Source organism: Camellia sinensis, chromosome 6, assembly GCF_055761805.1.
Source record: "Camellia sinensis isolate YWXY chromosome 6, ASM5576180v1, whole genome shotgun sequence".
NCBI classification, from domain to species: domain Eukaryota; kingdom Viridiplantae; phylum Streptophyta; class Magnoliopsida; order Ericales; family Theaceae; genus Camellia; species Camellia sinensis.
In genome coordinates, this window is record NC_138966.1 from 55,688,374 (window position 1) to 55,705,773 (window position 17,400).

General features: G+C 45.2%; 1 protein-coding gene across 1 annotated transcript; it reads left to right on the plus strand.

The window, feature by feature from the left end:
• The first annotated feature begins 14,237 nt into the window (after positions 1 to 14,237).
• LOC145792278 (uncharacterized) lies at positions 14,238 to 15,730 on the plus strand. Its single transcript, XM_082873053.1, has 3 exons — positions 14,238 to 14,827; positions 14,909 to 15,007; positions 15,216 to 15,730. The coding sequence occupies exons 1-3, from the start codon at positions 14,423 to 14,425 to the stop codon at positions 15,372 to 15,374; spliced, it is 663 nt and encodes a 220-aa protein (XP_082729179.1). The 5' UTR covers positions 14,238 to 14,422; the 3' UTR covers positions 15,375 to 15,730.
• The last annotated feature ends 1,670 nt before the right edge of the window (positions 15,731 to 17,400 follow it).

Genomic DNA, 17,400 nt, shown 5'->3' on the forward strand with positions numbered 1-17,400 from the left:
CCGGTATTCCCTTTCTGTATCTGTTGTATTCTGGACTTTGGTTCCGTGGAGTTAGTAGTTGTATCTACCTTGTTGTCGTCTTTTGATTCCATTTGTTTGAGTTATAGGTTGTGTTGGGCTTGGTTGTTACAGGTTGGTAGAGCTTTGGCTCCCATTGTTGTTGCCCAGTTTTTGTATGGTCCGCTTGAGCGGGTCATTCTGCGCTCGAGCGTGGTTTACACCCTTCCAGTATTTTCGTTGTCTGCAAAACTTCTACAGGTGTGTTTTCTACGCTCGAGCGGGTTTACTGTGCTCGAGAGGGTCGAGCTCAAACGGGCTTGTTGGCACTCGAGCGAGTAGTTCTTTTTCTGAAAAGTTCTGGGAGATGAAAATCTATGCTCGAGCGGACTGGTTTTCACGCTCGAGCGGATGTACTTTATTCTTGTGTCTTGGCGCTCGAGCGGGACTTCTTGCGCTCGAGCGGACCTAGTTTTTGTTCTTGACGCTCGAGCGTTGTGTTTTCCGCTCGAGCGGGAATGTCGTATATTAGTTGCCTGTGGGGCATTTTTAAATCACTCTCTCTCTTTCTCTCTCTCTCTCTTACTTTTCCGAAAAGGCCATTAGAGAGCACCTCACTCTAAAACTCAAACTTCTCTCTAAGTATTGATCTAGTAGGAGTTGTTTCCTCACCTTTGGCCTTTGTAAAAGTTGGGTTGATCGTCGAGGGCTACATTTTGATCCGAGAAACTTGTGATTTGGAGCAACTTCGTTTTCGTCATCTTCTTCTTTGGGTGTCATCTTTTGAGGTAGGGATTCCTACTCACTCTTATGGTCTTTGACATAGATTTTTGGTTGTTTTGATAAAATGTTGAAGTTGGGTAATTTTGGGACTTAGGGTTTCAAAATGTTAAAAGAGGATTTTGTTATTTTGATTCTAAAAAGTGTATTGTGGGTTTCAAAATAATGATATCGTTGTTGGTTGTTGATATATAGACCATTGGGTCAATATTGGGAAATGGGGTAGAAAACTCTAATTGGCAGTATAAATTAATTGGTATGATTAATTTGGGAAAATTGTGGTTATATGGAATTGAGTTGGAAATAATGAAATTGGTTCATTATATAGTAGAATAGTGCAGTTAGATTTATTAATCGCTCAGTTTTGAAAATATTGATATCTTATCTGTTGGAGCTTTTATTATCTGTTTAGAAATAATTGCTTGGGCTACCGGTGGAGGGTAGTTTTGATTGTTGTAGACAATGCATGATGATTAGGTAAACTAAAACTAATCAATTGGATATGTCATAGAGTATGACGGTTGATAAAATACATTAACATTATGTATTGATTAATTGTGTATATGACCTATGTGTATATACGTTGTGTGTGTGGGAGGAGATAGGGGATGTACTCCACGGTTTAGGGGAAGATAGGGGATAGACCTCTAAACCGGATGTTGTTTGGGAGGAGATAGGGGATGGACTCCACTGATACAGCTCATATGCTTGTCAGTTAACGTGTTGATATAGCCTATATGCTTATCTATGGAAGTGTTGATACAGCTCATATGCTTATCTTTGGAAGTGTTGATATAGCTAATATGCATATCTGTTGAAATGTGGGTACAACTTATATGCTTATCTGTTGAGATGTTGATACAACTACTATGTTTATCTATTGTAAAATGGGAAACGTTTAATATGAGTCACTGTCTCATATAAGTGGTTGGCTAGGTTCTGAGCCGTTGATGTAAATTGTGGAATTGATAAGAAATAGAAACTGAAATGAAACATGAACATAGTGGTCATGAAATGGAAATAGGTTATGAATTGATTTATGGAAATTGAACATTTATCAATTGCTAATGTCTTAGTTATTGCTCATACTGTGTTTAGCATATTTCTACTGTGCGTTGGCTCACCCAATATGGGACATTATTTTTAGGTACAGGTAGTATGCCACCTCCAAGGACATAGTGTAGACGTCTCCGAACACCCCGGGAGGATGAGTCCCGTTCTGTTCATATTAGGCTCACTACAGTTCAGGACTCTCAAATTGTCACGGTTCTTAATCTGAACCAAAGAGTCCAAATCCGGAAAAGAATTTTGAAAAACAAATTTTTAGAAAAGAAGTGCCAAACATGGACTGCTTTGCCAGATACAGAGTCGCCACCTAAATATTTTATTTTGGGAAATTTAGGAAACCCTAACTCGTTGCCAAAGGCCACGTGTCCGTCATCACCAAAGTTGCCTCGGCTCGGGAACTTGGGTACGATTGGGGAAGGTCAGCTATGAGCACCCCCGTTCGCCCGATCAAAGATCGGCCTCTACTAACCATGATATCTTGTTTTGAAGGCATTATGTGTTCTTATTCCGGTTATCAGCCTAGAATTACTATGTTATGCGCACAGCAAACAAGTATAGACCAAATCGCCTAAATTGGAACAAAACATTGCATGTTTGTTTTGAAAATGGTTTGCTACTCGCAAGTAGGCTAAAATGCAGGTTTTGCCACCCTCAAGTGGGCTTTAGAAAAGATGGTTTTGCCACTATCTAGTGGGCTTAAAACTCACAGTTTTAATGCATTATTCCAATTTAGGTAATTCAACCTCCATCCATAGGCATTCAAGCAGTTTATATCACATAAGCATCTAGCCACATGGTAAGCATACTGTCATGTTGACATTCACACTCATGCGAAATGCTAAAGCATAAATGCTCACCTAGTACTCCGTGCCAAGACAAATGCTAGTTAGTAATCAATGCATGATCCTAGCTCATGTTAAGATGGCTAATGCTACACATACAAGATGCAACTACAATAGGCTCGGCTATTCTAAGATGGCATGTGATGATGCTACAACTAACATGTATTCAACTTTGGGATTCAAGTACAAATGCAGTTAGTATGATGCGTCGAGCCCGGTGCATGTAAGATAAATGTATGGATGCATGCATGCTATCATACTGTATGCTAATTGAAACATGCCCTAGACTAACCATCGAAAGCTAGTAAATAAAAGGGAAGAAAGACGTGGGGTTGGGAGACATACACACACTCACGCACACTTATTACACAATTTCCCTCACTCGGATGGTCCGAATAAATATTACAATCCGAATAAATAATACTAAATTAATTATTACAGAATTTCTAATTAATTAACAAATTAAATGCAGAAAGAAGGTGGCCACAGCCCCGCCTCGGGATGCGTGAATGATGCGTGCTTGATTCGTCTCACCCGAAAACTCGCTGCCATAGCAATGTTGCCTCTGTTTACACTGTCCTGCCCCTCTGAAAATTCTGAAAGTCTCCAGAACTGCTTTGAATCATTCCCTGAATATTCTGGGATGCCACCGGCCAGAACAAAATGCCACCGGCCATTGGAATGGGATTATCGGCCAAATGTTATTCTCTCGGCCAAACATGTTCTGCCGGTCGGCACCCAACACTGCCGGCCGGCCAATTCTTTCTGCTGAAATCTGCAGCTGATAGCAGCAGAGGGAAAACAGTGTATGGCATGGAATTTGCAAGCAAATGTATGCATGGACACTCTCCCTATCATGTTATGGACTCAAGGAAGTGTGGCCCTCGGTACTCGGGCCACCAATCACGCATTCCAATGCATGATGGCCAAAGGCACCAAGTTTGCAAATCGATGTAAATGCATGCAACAAAACAAATGGGTGCCTGGCACCCTATCATGTTGGGATTAAGGGCGTCGGCGACCGAGGATTGAGACGTGTTTCGTCACTTTTGAGTACGAACACACCTCACTCCTCGTGTTTGGTTTGACACCCCAAACCAAACACAATGCTATGCATGTGTGCAATATGGTTCAAATATGTACATTATGCTAAGGTACAGAACATGCCAAATGGAATGCAAACTAAGCATGCAAATGTATAATGTGCTAAGCATGCAATACTACAATGCTACCTAGATAGACAACTAGGCAAAATGATAATCATGTAATGATGCACTAACTACAAGGATGCAACAATCATGCAATGTGATGATCATACTACAAGACATAAATGCATGGACTTACACTAGGATGGAGGAACCTCAGCCACACCCCAAAACAGTGGCCAAAGGTACTAAAATGATGGTGCCAACATGTAAGACAAGCATGCAAACCAATGGGCCTAAGACCAAGGCATAAAAGCCAACTCTCAAGCGCACTTAAAAGAAGACAAACATGGACGTTAGACCAACAAAATAAGAGCTATGGCATGTTAGAATGAGCCCCAAAACCCACTTAGATGGCATCCCAAATGTCTAAACATGGTGGCAAACACAATGACCAACTCTTGAGGCACAAAACTACAACACTTCAAAGCATTGAAAGAGAGCCAAATGCAAATGTATGACCACGTTACATGGACTGAAATATGATCTCAAATGATGCCAAATTACGGGAATAGGCCAAGTAAAGCATGCTAGTGACCCACACACCTAAGGCTCTCAAGCCAAAATGCATGGTGGCTATATCAAACATGGAAAATATGATCGAATCAGCACCCAACAGACCTCTATCATGATAAATAATGACCAAAAGCTTCACAAAGCTAGGTAGAAATATGCAAGCATGAGGGTTTAATGGCTAGGTGCATTCCTAGGCAAAATGGGGGAATACAAAGCAAGTGTATTAAGCATGGGAGAGGCCATTAATCCGACCAAACGTAGAGGCATATTATGACCAAACAACACCTAAAAACCTCTGAAATGGAACCGAAAACAACCAAGCACCTATGCTACCCTTATGAGGCCAAAGCATGCACAAATGAGACACAAAGGGGAGAGGAGTGTCCCTCTCCTATGCAAGACCTCAAACCCCCTTTCTTCACCACTGAAAATCCACTGGATTTCAGTGGTGAGAAGGTCAACACACAATAGTAACCAAGGCTTAGCAAAGAGAGCACCAAAAGGGCCAAACAAGGCCTTAGAGGGGGAGGTCGACCCCCAACACCAAAACAACCTGAATGAAGTATCTCAAGCATGCAAATATAAGACTTTTTCCAGTTATACACAAAGTCTAAAACAATAAGCAAGATAGGTAAAAGACTAGTGCAAGATTGGGCAATATAAAGTAAAAGTGTTACCCTTGGAGAATCCTTGACGAACAGCAAATGCAGCCCTCTTCTTCTGATCGAAATCAGTCCAAAACCTCAAGAACAAACCCTCAATGCCTCCCAAAGTAGAAGTATGGTGTAATGGTGTGTGTTTTAGTGCAATACTATGAACTAAACACATTTTTAGGCTATAAAACACACACAAAATGAAGAGAGAGAGGGAGATATAGAGAGAGAGGATGATATATCAGATATATGTATGTATTAGGTCTGGATTTTCTGAACCAAAACAAAGGAGAGAGGAGGGGCTCTTATATAGACCAAGCCAAAAGGCTAAGCTTCCAAGAGAAGCTATCCTAAAGGGTCAAGGCTTCTAAGAGAAGCTAAGCAAAGGGGCCAAGGCTTCCTTAGGAAGCTGGGACAGGTGTATAAGCTTCTTGAGGAAGCTAAGACAAAGGTCCAAGCTTCCTCAAGAAGCAAGACCAAAAGGGTGTGTAGACGTCCCCGAACGCCCCGGCAGGGTTAGTCCCGTTTTGTTCATTTGGGGTCACTACAGCTCGGACTCTTAAATGTCACGGTTCCTAATCTGAACCAAAGAGTCCAAATCTGGCAAATCGTTTTTGAGAAAACTGATTTTTTGAAAAAGTAGTGCCAAACATGGACTGCTTTGCCAGATACAGAGTCGCCACCTAAATATTTTATTTTTGGGAAATTTAGGAAACCCTGACTCGGTGCCAAAAGGCCACGTGTCCGTCATCACCAAAGTTGCCTCGGCTCGGGAACTTGGGTACGATTAGGGAAGGTCACTTCGTGAGCACCCCCGCTCGCCCGGTCATAGACCGGCCTCTACTAACCATGATATCAATTTTTGAAAACATAGTGAGTTCTTATTCCGGTTTATTAGCCTAGGTTACTATGTGATGCGCACAGCATACAAATATAGACCGGGTCGCCTAAATTGGAACGAAACATTTCATGTTTGTTTTTGAAAATGGTTTGCTACCCGTAGGTAGGCTTGAAAACATTTGATGATTTATTCCAATTCAGATAACCCAACCTTCACCCACAGGCATTCAGGCAGTTATATCAGACAAGCACATAGCCTCATGGTAAACATGCTATTCATGGCAGCACTCACACGCATGCAAGGATGCTAAAGCATAAAGCTTACCGAGTACTCCAAGCCAAAATAGAAACTCATTAGAAATCATGCATGAATCCTAAGTATACAGAAATGCCTAATGCAACGCATGCAAAATGTAACTATAGTAGGCTCGGCTATTCTAAGATGGTATATGAAATGCTACAACTATCATGTATTCAATTTGGAATTGAAAGTACAATGCAGTTAGTATGATGCGCCGAGCCCGGTGCATGCAAAACTGATGAATGATGCAAACATGCTGTCATACTGTATGCTAATTGAAATATGCCCTAATCTAACCATAAAAAGCGGATAAATAAAAGGGAGAAAGACGTGGGGTTGGAAGACATACATCACACTCACGCACACTTATTACAGTTGTGCCCTCGCGCAGAGGGTCCGAATAAATAATACAGTCCAAATATTACAGTCCCGAATAAAAGAATATTACAGTCCAAAATATTACAGAATCCTAATTAATTAACAAATTAACTAAGAAAACAAGTAAAACTGGCGTGCAAGCCGGGGACTGCCTTGCTTCTGGTGGATGATGCATGTCCGAGTTGTCTTGCGCGAAAATCCACCGGAATGCCCCAATTAGCCTCTGTTTACACCTGTTCTTGAAATGCGTGCCAAGCCCCAAAAGGTTGCTGATTCTTCGTTTTGCTGCAACAGAGAGCAGGAAAGGGGCATAGCAATGTATTTGCACAGATATATGCATGTCTCGATCCTCGTGCCACCAATCACGCATACCGAGGCATGATGGCCGAGGAGTCGAAATGCACAACTCAATATAGGATGAATGCACATGAAACTACAGCTAAAACCTAACTCCATCATGGATAATCCGGAATGTCGGTGACTGGGGAATTGAGACACATTCCGTCACTCGGAGTACGAAATGTACCTCGTTTCCCGTACCCGGGCTAACTCCTATTCCGGACACGATGCAATATGCATGATATGCATGAAATGCAACTAAGATATAATCCTAACATACACAGAATGCTATGAAAATGAGATGCCTCGAAATGCGTGCACACGGGCACGCAAACCGAGAAAATGACAGAATGCAATTTAAGATACAACCTAGTATGCACTATGCTATGAAAATGAGATGCCTCGAAATGCGTGCACACGGGCACGCAAACCGAGAAAATGACAGAATGCAATCTAAGATACAACCTAATATGCACTATGCTATGAAAATGAGATGCCTCGAAATGCGTGCACACGGGCACGCAAATCGAGAAAATGACAGAATGCAATCTAAGATACAACCTAGTATGCACTATGCTATGAAAATGAGATGCCTCGAAATGCGTGCACACGGGCACGCAAACCGAGGCGATGGCTTACGCAATGCAATATAGCTAAAATGGCATGGAAAATGTAACATGGACTTATACTAACATGAGAGAGCCTCAGCCACACTCACATAAGAAGCCGGTTGATGAAAATGAAGTGCCTCGAAATGTGTGCACACGGGCACGCAAACCGAGGCAATAGCATATGCAATGCAAATGACATGGAAACATGATATGGGCTTATACCAACATGAGTGAGCCTCAGCCACACTCACATAGGATGCCGGCGGATAAAAATGGGGTGCCTCGAAATACGTGCACACGGGCACGCAAACCGAGGCAATGGCAGAATGCGATGAAATGACATGAAAATGGCATGCAAACATTCTAATGGAATTTCAGCACTAAAATATGGGGGAAAACAGTCCCGAAATGAGGCGAAATGACATGAAATGCAAGGAATTGCCCCGAAATGCGAATTTAGGCACCCGAAATGGCCTATAGCTATGCTAAACACGCACAACATGGACATGCAATGCAAAGACAGAAGCTAGACAGTCCCAAAAAAGGCGCTTTCACAGTTATAAACATGGCCAAACAGCAAGCATAGGTATGGCAAAAATGGCATGCAAGAATAGGGGCCCAAAGAGGGGTAATGAAGCAAGTGATATAAGAAAAACCCAAACTGAAAAAGTTCCTTCTACAAAATTGAAGAGTGACCAAAAATATGAATATTTACAGTATATGGCAGCCTCAAAATCAGTATACAAATATGCTAAAAAAAAGGCACAAGATTGAGGCTCAAAAGGTGCTATAACATGAAGTATACAAAATAATCACCAAACAGAAAAAAAATGTTAATGCAACATGAAGTATAGGCCAAAATAAGGCCACTTTCAGTTCGGACCAAGGTCCAAAAACAGAAGCAAAGGGGGCTGCCAATTTATGCAAAAATGGGGCCAAATAAGGGATATAACTACAAGTGACACATGGAGGCACCAAACAATGTTGAGCCCTTCTTCAATGTTGAAGAGGGGCTGAAAATAAGCCTAATATAAGTTTACAACATGCTCAAAAACAGATTGCTCATGGGCCAAAAATAGCATGCAAGATTATGACATATAAGAGGATCAATGAAGCAAGTGTATCATGGAGGGCTCAAACAGGGTTGAGCCCTTAATGAAAAGTGAAGATGAGCTCAAAAGAGGGCCCTTTTCAGTTAGGGCCGGAGCTTGAAACAAAAAGCAAGTGAGGCTTACAAATGGATCAAGAAAAGGGGTCAAAGAAGAGAAAGGTTACTCACCCTTGAAGACTAAGACTTTTGTTGCTTCTTGGATCAATTTGCAGCTTCTTTGGCCTTTGGGAAACCTTCCTTGTTGCTGGAAATGAGGTGGTGGTGGTAGAGCTTAGTGGTGTAGAAGAAATGGTGCTTAAGGACTTAAGGTTTTTCAAGGAAATGAGAGGTATAGAAATGGAGTTGTGTATGGAAGCTTGAAGATGAAGTTTTCTAACCCCAACTAAGGATATATCTTGCTTGCTATATAGGCCAAAAAGGGGGTGTAAAGGTGGGGGAAAAGGAGAGTAACTTTCCCCCACAAAATATCCCCCGGATAAAGATCTTTTCTGGGGGATAAAGCCTCACAGCTGTAAAGGGAACAGTGCAAGGAATACGGCCGGCCTGGTACTTTTGCTGCAGGTGGCCGGCCGGCCACACCCCCTAGCCGGCCAGCTAGGGGTCAAAAAGGTCAATCAGATTTTCTGGCCGGCCACCAACTGGTGGGGTCCTCCTATCTGTGTACAACACAACCCTGTGGTTAAAAGTTTGAGAATGTGGGTCCAAGGGGTTCAACATTAGCCCGGAAGGAGGGGGTCAAAAGGGTCAAGTAACATTAATGGCCGGCCACCATTTTTAGGGTCCTCCCATGTGTGTACATCACAAATATGTGGTTCAAAGTTCAAGAAAAAGGGTCAAAGGGGTTCAACATTAGCCCGGAAGGAGGGGGTCAAAAGGGTCAAGTAACATTAATGGCCGGCCACCATTTTTTAGGATCCTCCCATGTGTGTACATCACAAATATGTGGTTCAAAGTTCAAGAAAATGGGCCCAAGGTGTTCAACATTAGCCCGGAAGTGCGAAAAACGGGCGCCGGAGGGCGTCGGAGGATGTATAACTGGTTGCTGCAACAATTGCTGGCCTCCCACCCTTCAGTGACCTCCCCGGTGATAAAACAGAGGTACCTGCCAAAAATGAACGAAAACCGTTGCAAAACGAATGTTCGGGGACCAAAACGCGCAGTTCGGGGTCCCGAAAATGGGCTGTTAAGCACCGAAAGTGGCGTTCGGCCACGAAGTGGGTTTCTCAGGCCCCAGTGTTCCTCAAAAAGGAGAAAATAGGAAGTATGCCAAAAATTAGAGTAATAGGAGATGGTTAAGCGGTCCCGAACCGAGGCACACGGCCTACGGTCCCGAAAACCGGGAACCGGACTCCGAAATGGGCAAAATGGCCTACGAACATTGAGAGATGGTCTACGGGACCTCTCCCTCCCCTCAGGAAAAGAAACAGATAAAACCAAGTCTGGTTCGCAAACCGAGACAAGGCATAGAAGAGGGTTCGGAAGTCCGGAGGCAGGGCTCACGACCGCGACTCTAAAACTTCTGAACGAGCACATTATGCAACATCACCAAGCGCTCAATCGGTGACGTCTGAGTCTTAAGGTCGGTCAAAAATGGGGTGTCTACAGTTGCCCCTCTTTGACAGAACTCGGAAGTCATAAGTGACGGGAGTGAATGTCAAAGCCCAGAGACGACCCATTTTTGACAAGGCCGAAGACTTAGACAAACAGATAGGATAAACAAAGATGCGCCCGCAGGCATGCCCGCAGGCAGGGGGCAAAATGCAAATGATATGCAAGAAGCCGAAGGTAACCCAATGATCATGCAAATGCAGCAAGTTGTAATGAAGCAAGTATTCGTAAATAGATGCAACAGTTTTAAGCAAGAATGCAAAGCAACAACTACATTTCATGCAGTTAAGAATGCGGAGGATTATTCAATCCCCGCCACATCTCACACGGAGAAGATACGATACCTGCGCGATTCGTCTGGTCGCACCAGCCTCAATTGAACCGTACATACAATATCGTGCCTGCAAAAGAGAGAAACTCAACGATCACAATATGCTAACAACATATATTTAATGTGATTCCGAAAGTTCGACACACGCAGTGCCGGTGAGTGAATGCATCGCAATGCAAGAGTGGAACATGCGTGACAACATATACTCAAACATAGAGGTATGCCAATATCAAGAAATGTGCACGTTAATGCAGGTATGCTCATGAGAATGCAAGTTATGTGCATGATAGTACAAAACGAGCATAAATCAGGGTGTTCATTTGTCATGAAACAACGAGTACGGAAACGCGTGTTTCGGCGAAGGTAACTCAATCGCGGCCTCCGATCCGCTTCCCTGAAAGGTTACAACTCATTCAAAAAGGATACACTTTGATTTTGATGAGTGATGATGAGACATACGTCAGAACTTGAAGCCGAAGTTCCGGCGGAGCTATTTCGTGACCGGAAGTGTACTTTTCTTGAACTTTTTCAGGTCCCGAGAACTCCGATCTTCCCCAAAATTTGCAGAGAGCTAGGTGGGCATGTGGGGAACATGGCCGGCCGTTCATCTTCCCAAGAGGAGGTGGCCAACCGGTTTCCCATAAAGTAGATAGCTGGCCGGCCAGTTATCCAAAAAGCAGATAGCTGGCCGGCTAGAAAAAGGGGCCGGCCGGCCATATGCCAGATCCGAGGGCAGTTTGGTCTTTTTCACCCCCTTTTTGCATGCTTCTTCAACCAAGACCTTGAGCCTATAAAAGGCAGCCGAGGCCCCTTCCTTTCTTGCCTTCTACACCACTTTCTTCTCCAGATCTGAGTTTCATACGCGTTTTCCAACGCCCCGTGCAAATTGTTTCCGCAAAAACATTCAGTTTCAAGCTCTTTGAAGCGATTAAATTCCGGCTTCGGAGCTTCTTTTCGCATTTTCGTCACTCGAGGTAAGTTTATCTCAATATTTGGAATATTTTCTCGGGAGTTGACTTTTGTTGACTTTTTATTTCCCGAGAGTTGACTTTTGTTGACTTTTTCCAATTTCGGCTCATTTTGCTCATTTTTGCTCCCTTGTGCAGATTCTTTGAAAATGGCAGGCAATTCTCCCCACGGCGGAGGTTTTCCAGGTGCCGGAGATGATTTCGATCCTATGACTCTACCCCCGAGGACCCGACCTTTTATGCCAGCACATGTCCTCCCTCGTGCTGTCTTCTGTCACTTCACTAGCTTCGACGAGCGAGCACCCGTGGATCTGCTTCTCCGAGAGCCGGAGCATCACCTCTCTCATGAGGCCCGAGAGGTATTTACCTCGTTTTCTGTATTTTCGTACATTTCGCACCTTTGCCATGCTTGAACATGCAGTTTAGCTTATGACATAGCACTTTGCTTGCATCCTGAACATGTAGTTTCAACACTCGAATTTCTGAACACTCGGCTCATTAATTAATTGCGAACACACAGTACACATTAGTTAAGAGGCGAACACACGGCTCAATCACTGATTTGTCGAACACACAGCCCGAATTCGAAAGTGAACACACAGCCCACACTTTACATTTAAGTTGAACACGCAGCCCAAACTTCAAATTTTCTGAACACGCAGCCCAGATAGATAGTGAACACGCAGCCCACAATCTAACTGAAAGTTGAACACGCAGCCCAAACTTCAAATTTTCTGAACACGCAGCCCAGATAGATAGTGAACACGCAGCCCACAATTTAACTGAAAGTTGAACACGCAGCCCAAACTTCAAATTTTCTGAACACGCAGCCCAGATAGATAGTGAACACGCAGCCCACAATTTAACTGAAAGTTGAACACGCAGCCCAAACTTCAAATTTTCTTAACACGCAGCCCAGATAGATAGTGAACACGCAGCCCACAATTTAACTGAAAGTTGAACACGCAGCCCAAACTTCAAATTTTCTGAACACGCAGCCCAGATAGATAGTGAACACGCAGCCCACAATTTAACTGAAAGTTGAACACGCAGCCCAAACTTCAAATTTTCTGAACACGCAGCCCAGATAGATAGTGAACACGCAGCCCACAATTTAACTGAAAGTTGAATACGCAGCCCAAACTTCAAATTTTCTGAACACGCAGCCCAGATAGATAGTGAACACGCAGCCCACAATTTAACTGAAAGTTGAACACGCAGCCCAAACTTCAAATTTTCTGAACACGCAGCCCAGATAGATAGTGAACACGCAGCCCACAATTTAACTGAAAGTTGAACACGCAGCCCAAACTTCAAATTTTCTGAACACGCAGCCCAGATAGATAGTGAACACGCAGCCCACAATTTAACTGAAAGTTGAACACGCAGCCCAAACTTCAAATTTTCTGAACACGCAGCCCAGGTAGATAGTGAACACGCAGCCCACAATTTAACTGAAAGTTGAACACGCAGCCCAAACTTCAAATTTTCTGAACACGCAGCCCAGATAGATATTTGCATGTAGCTTATTTCACTTCATCGGCATACAGCCCATTTCATCTCATTGGCACACAGCCCATTTGAATCTCATTGGCGCACAGCCCATTCATTTCATTATTGGCACATGTATTCATTCTGAATGCAGGTTGGTTCCCGCAGTGTGCGGGGGTATGGTTCCACCATCGCGTGGGACTGGTACGCCGAGCTCCTGGAGGCCGTCCGAGATTTGGTAGATTTGGCAAGATTCGGGCCTTTCTGCGTCGGGTTGTCACGTTGTCCTGCCAGGAGGACACTGATGGCAGCCTTGGTAGAGAGATGGTGGGACACCACCAACTCCTTTCATTTCTCTGCTACCGGGGACATGACCATGACCCCTTTTGACTTTGCTGTATTGACTGGCTTAGACGTCGGAGGTTGGTCCATCCCCTATGATGAGGATATGGGTGAGTGGGAGGCCGCCTGGATGTATCTATTGGGGGCTCGCCCGCCCGTTGACAGGGTTTCTGGGAGAGTCCGATACACTTGGTTCTCCTCCCACTTCCGGCGGGCGGAGATGGTGCCCGAGACTCCCGAGGAGACGGAGCAGTATGCCCGTGGTTTCCTTATGTTCCTCTTCGGGACTACCCTGTTCGCCGACAGAGGGAACACAGTTGGGCTATACCTGCTGAGCGCTCTGGTTGACCTATCACAGGTCCATCGATATGACTGGGGTGGCGCCGACCTGGCTACCCTTTACTTTTATATGAGCGCGACCTCCCGCGGGCGGGGCGATTTACTTGGCGGCTACTGGAGAGCCTGGGAGGTACTTTTCTGTCCTCTTGATTTACATTTCTTCTTTTCATTACTTGTACATTGCACACACAGCACACTTTTACAGTCTGTATTTTGCTCTCAGCATTTCGTACTTACATTCTGCATTGCTTTTCTCAGCTATGGGTCTATGTATACTTCCCATCATTAGCCCCAGAGTTGGAGGTGGCGGGGATTCTCATGACCCCATATTCATTGGTGTTCGAGGGCCCGCACCGGTCGAGACCCCGAGAGACCCTCCTTAACCTGCGACAGTATTTTGACAGTGTGCGACATTCAGAGGTACCTCAGAACTTTCAGTTCCTTTCATTTTCATCTTTGATTTGCTCTGTACATTCTCGATTTCTGATTGGTTTATGCATTTATCATCCGCAGATCACATGGCAGCCCTGGGTGTCTCTGGGTGATGGTCTCCGACTTCAGTATACCGGAGCGTCGGACATCTCCCAGTATAGGGTCCTGCTTGAAGGGCCGGTTGGCAGGGCATGGTTCCTAGGGGAACGCTTTCTGCGCCAGGTATGGGGGTATCTTTCTCAGGATCCTCCCGCAGTACCTCCAGCCAGTATGCGGACCGCTGACAGGCTCTCTTACTCGGAGGTAGTCGGCGCCATGCTGGGCAGTGATGCTTTACTATATGTTGAGGAGGGGGACTACACCACTTACCGTCACATATATTTGATGCCTCCATTGACGGGAGCTCATATCCCGATGATGAGGCCTGCCGGTATGTCATCCTCGGGCCAGGCTCGGGCTCGGGCTGCAGACGCCCCTTCTACTAGCAGGGCTGGTACATCTAGAGGTGGGAGTAGACCGGTTCCTCCGGCTCCGTCGGTTCATCCTCATCCCGGATGGCCAGATATGCCGACTGAGTTGATGGCGTGGCAGTATGGGGCTATCTCTCCGACTCCGATCCCGCTAGAGCCTCCGATGCCCAGTGATCGATACGCCATTGATCCGGACTCACCGCCGGTATGCTCCACTTTTTTCATTCATCATTCAGATGTTTAGACACTCTTCTGTTCACTGATGATTGTGAGCTCATTTTTGCAGCCATCGCGAGGGTACATGGAGGAGGTGGTTGGACTGGTGGCCACACTCGAGGGCATGGTCCTGCGTAGGGAGGCACAGTTGTCTGTCGTGGGCATTCAGGTACCCTTCAGTTTTCTGGCATTTATCATACTTCTGATGACATGCTGATTTCTACTGCATCGATAGACTACTTGTGTAGAGCACATCTGACACACACCCCACTTGTATTCTGTATTTACATGCACCCACTTCACGTAGCCTTTGCTTGTATCTGCATCTGATGTATATATTTGGACTGATGTATTTGAATTGAACTCTTTGTTTTCAGATGCCTTCATGGTCCGTTCAGCCGCAGGCCAGGCCATCTGGGCCTCATTGGGGAGCTGGGCCATCTGGGCCTTTTCAGGGAGTTGGGTCACCCGGGCCTTTTCAGGGGGCGGGGTCATCTCGGCCTTCCCGAGGAGCCGGGCCATCTAGGCCTTTTTGAGGAGCTCGAGGAGGGCCTGTCCGCAGACGCAGGGCTCACGTTGTAGAGGTAGAGCCTGATGAGGAGGAGGAGGAGGCTACCAACCGTCAGTCAGAGACATCTGCTGAGGAGGGGGGCTCCGGTTTTGGCTCGGGGAATAGAGGCGAGGCTGAGGGGGATCCTGAGGATGACGGCTCCGACTCAGATGATGATGATGGTGCGGAGATTGTCCCGCAAAAGAGGATGAGGCGTGCTTCTCGTTCCCGCTCCCGAGGACTTTGATGTTGCTATTTCCTGCTTTACTTTTTCTTTTTGCTAGTAGTTTGTAGCACTTTGCACATTGTTAGGCAGTTTTATTTTTTTGTAAAACTTGTACCTTTGTTTGTTGTAAAGCATGATGGAATGAAATAGCTTTTGAAAAATTGTTTGTACTTTAAACTTTTAGCATCGTATCGCATCATTTATTTCGCACAAAAAAGAAATTGAATGGAAATGCGCATTGTGTAATCACCAAGTCAGGTAGTGAACCGACGCAACAAACTAAGCAACTCAACCTACTAAGATATAACAGAATCTTTAGCAAGTTTACAACTCGATAAGCAAAATGCAACAACGCAAATAAACAAGACTTTAACAAAAATTGCTTAAACAGAGCGCAATGACTCAAAAACACAAAACACGTCCGCTCGACAAACAACTCGATAAGCAAAACAACAACTCGATAATCAAAACTACAACTCGATAATCAAAACTCAGTAATAACAGAGTGTACTCCGGACGATCTGGGCACCGGAACGCATCCGAAATGAAGGCCTTTGACTCTCCCGTTGCATGGAAATGCTTGAAACTTTCCTCAAAGGGTAAAACAGGGCCAAGGGGATACACTGCAGCATTGTCGGCCACCTTTGGGAGCCGGCCGGCCATTTTTGTGGAGAGAGACAGCTGGCCGGCCAGTTTTGTAAAAAGTAAATGGCTGGCCAGCCAGAAAAGGTGGCCGGCCGGCCATTCAGTCCTGCAGCCACCAGATTTTTGACACGTGTCCCCGTGAATAGTGTTTTTCCTTCTATAAAAGCCTCAACTTCGGGAACATGCATTTCATCTTAGTTTTAGACAAAGATGGAGGCGTTTCTCGCAGAAAATGTCACATCTTGGATCTCTTCTCTAGATGGCTTGGAAAAGCTGAATTTCCGGGGTTTCGGCTTGAATGCACTATTCACGCTGAGCCGTACTCCGCTACAGCTTCCTTTTCTCCATGCCGCGGCAAGGTTCTGGAATCCAGTGACGCATGTTTTTAGCTTTGGCGGCCAAGAGATGTGTCCCACTTTCGAAGATTTTCAAGTTTTGATGGAGTCTGAATGCTCTGAAGTGATCTTGCCTCAGCTCCGTTTTGGCCACGCTCAGGCTTTAGGGCGGATGTGTGGGCTCACGGCGCACGACGCTCGATCTCTGATCTGCATTGGGGAACTGGACATCCTCGGCTTGATCCATCGTTTTTCCGACGCCGGTGACCACAGCAACCATTATTGGCAGGGTTTCCGGCAACACGCCCTCTGTTTATGTTTGTTGTCTCACTTTCTGCTTTCCTCGGGCTTCGGCGGGGCTAGCATTCGCCTGATTGAAGTCGCCCAAGGTTTGAGAGAAGGAAAGAGCTGTATTGCCATGACCTTGGCCGAGACATTGATGGGCTTAGATTCTGTCTATCGCCGGGAGGCGACTAGGTTTGCCGGGAGTCCACTGCTGCTGCAGGTAATGTTTCCCACCCTACCTTACATATATATTTGCTCACATCACTCGACCCTCAGGCTCAGCTTTTCTCACAAAACCCTTGTCTTACTTTTCTCTCATCGTACATCTCTCTGTTCTTTATTCTCTCATTTTCCATCCCTCCCCTAGGTATGGTTAATGGATAAGTTGCAGGTTGTGGACTCTTGCCCGGCCTATTCAGCTCGAGGCTACTTCTTTCAGCAGCGCCTAGTCAATGCTCTTGACGAAAGGTGGTGGTTCGATTGGATGTGCAATTTGTCCGCAGACGGCATTGCTTGGCGTT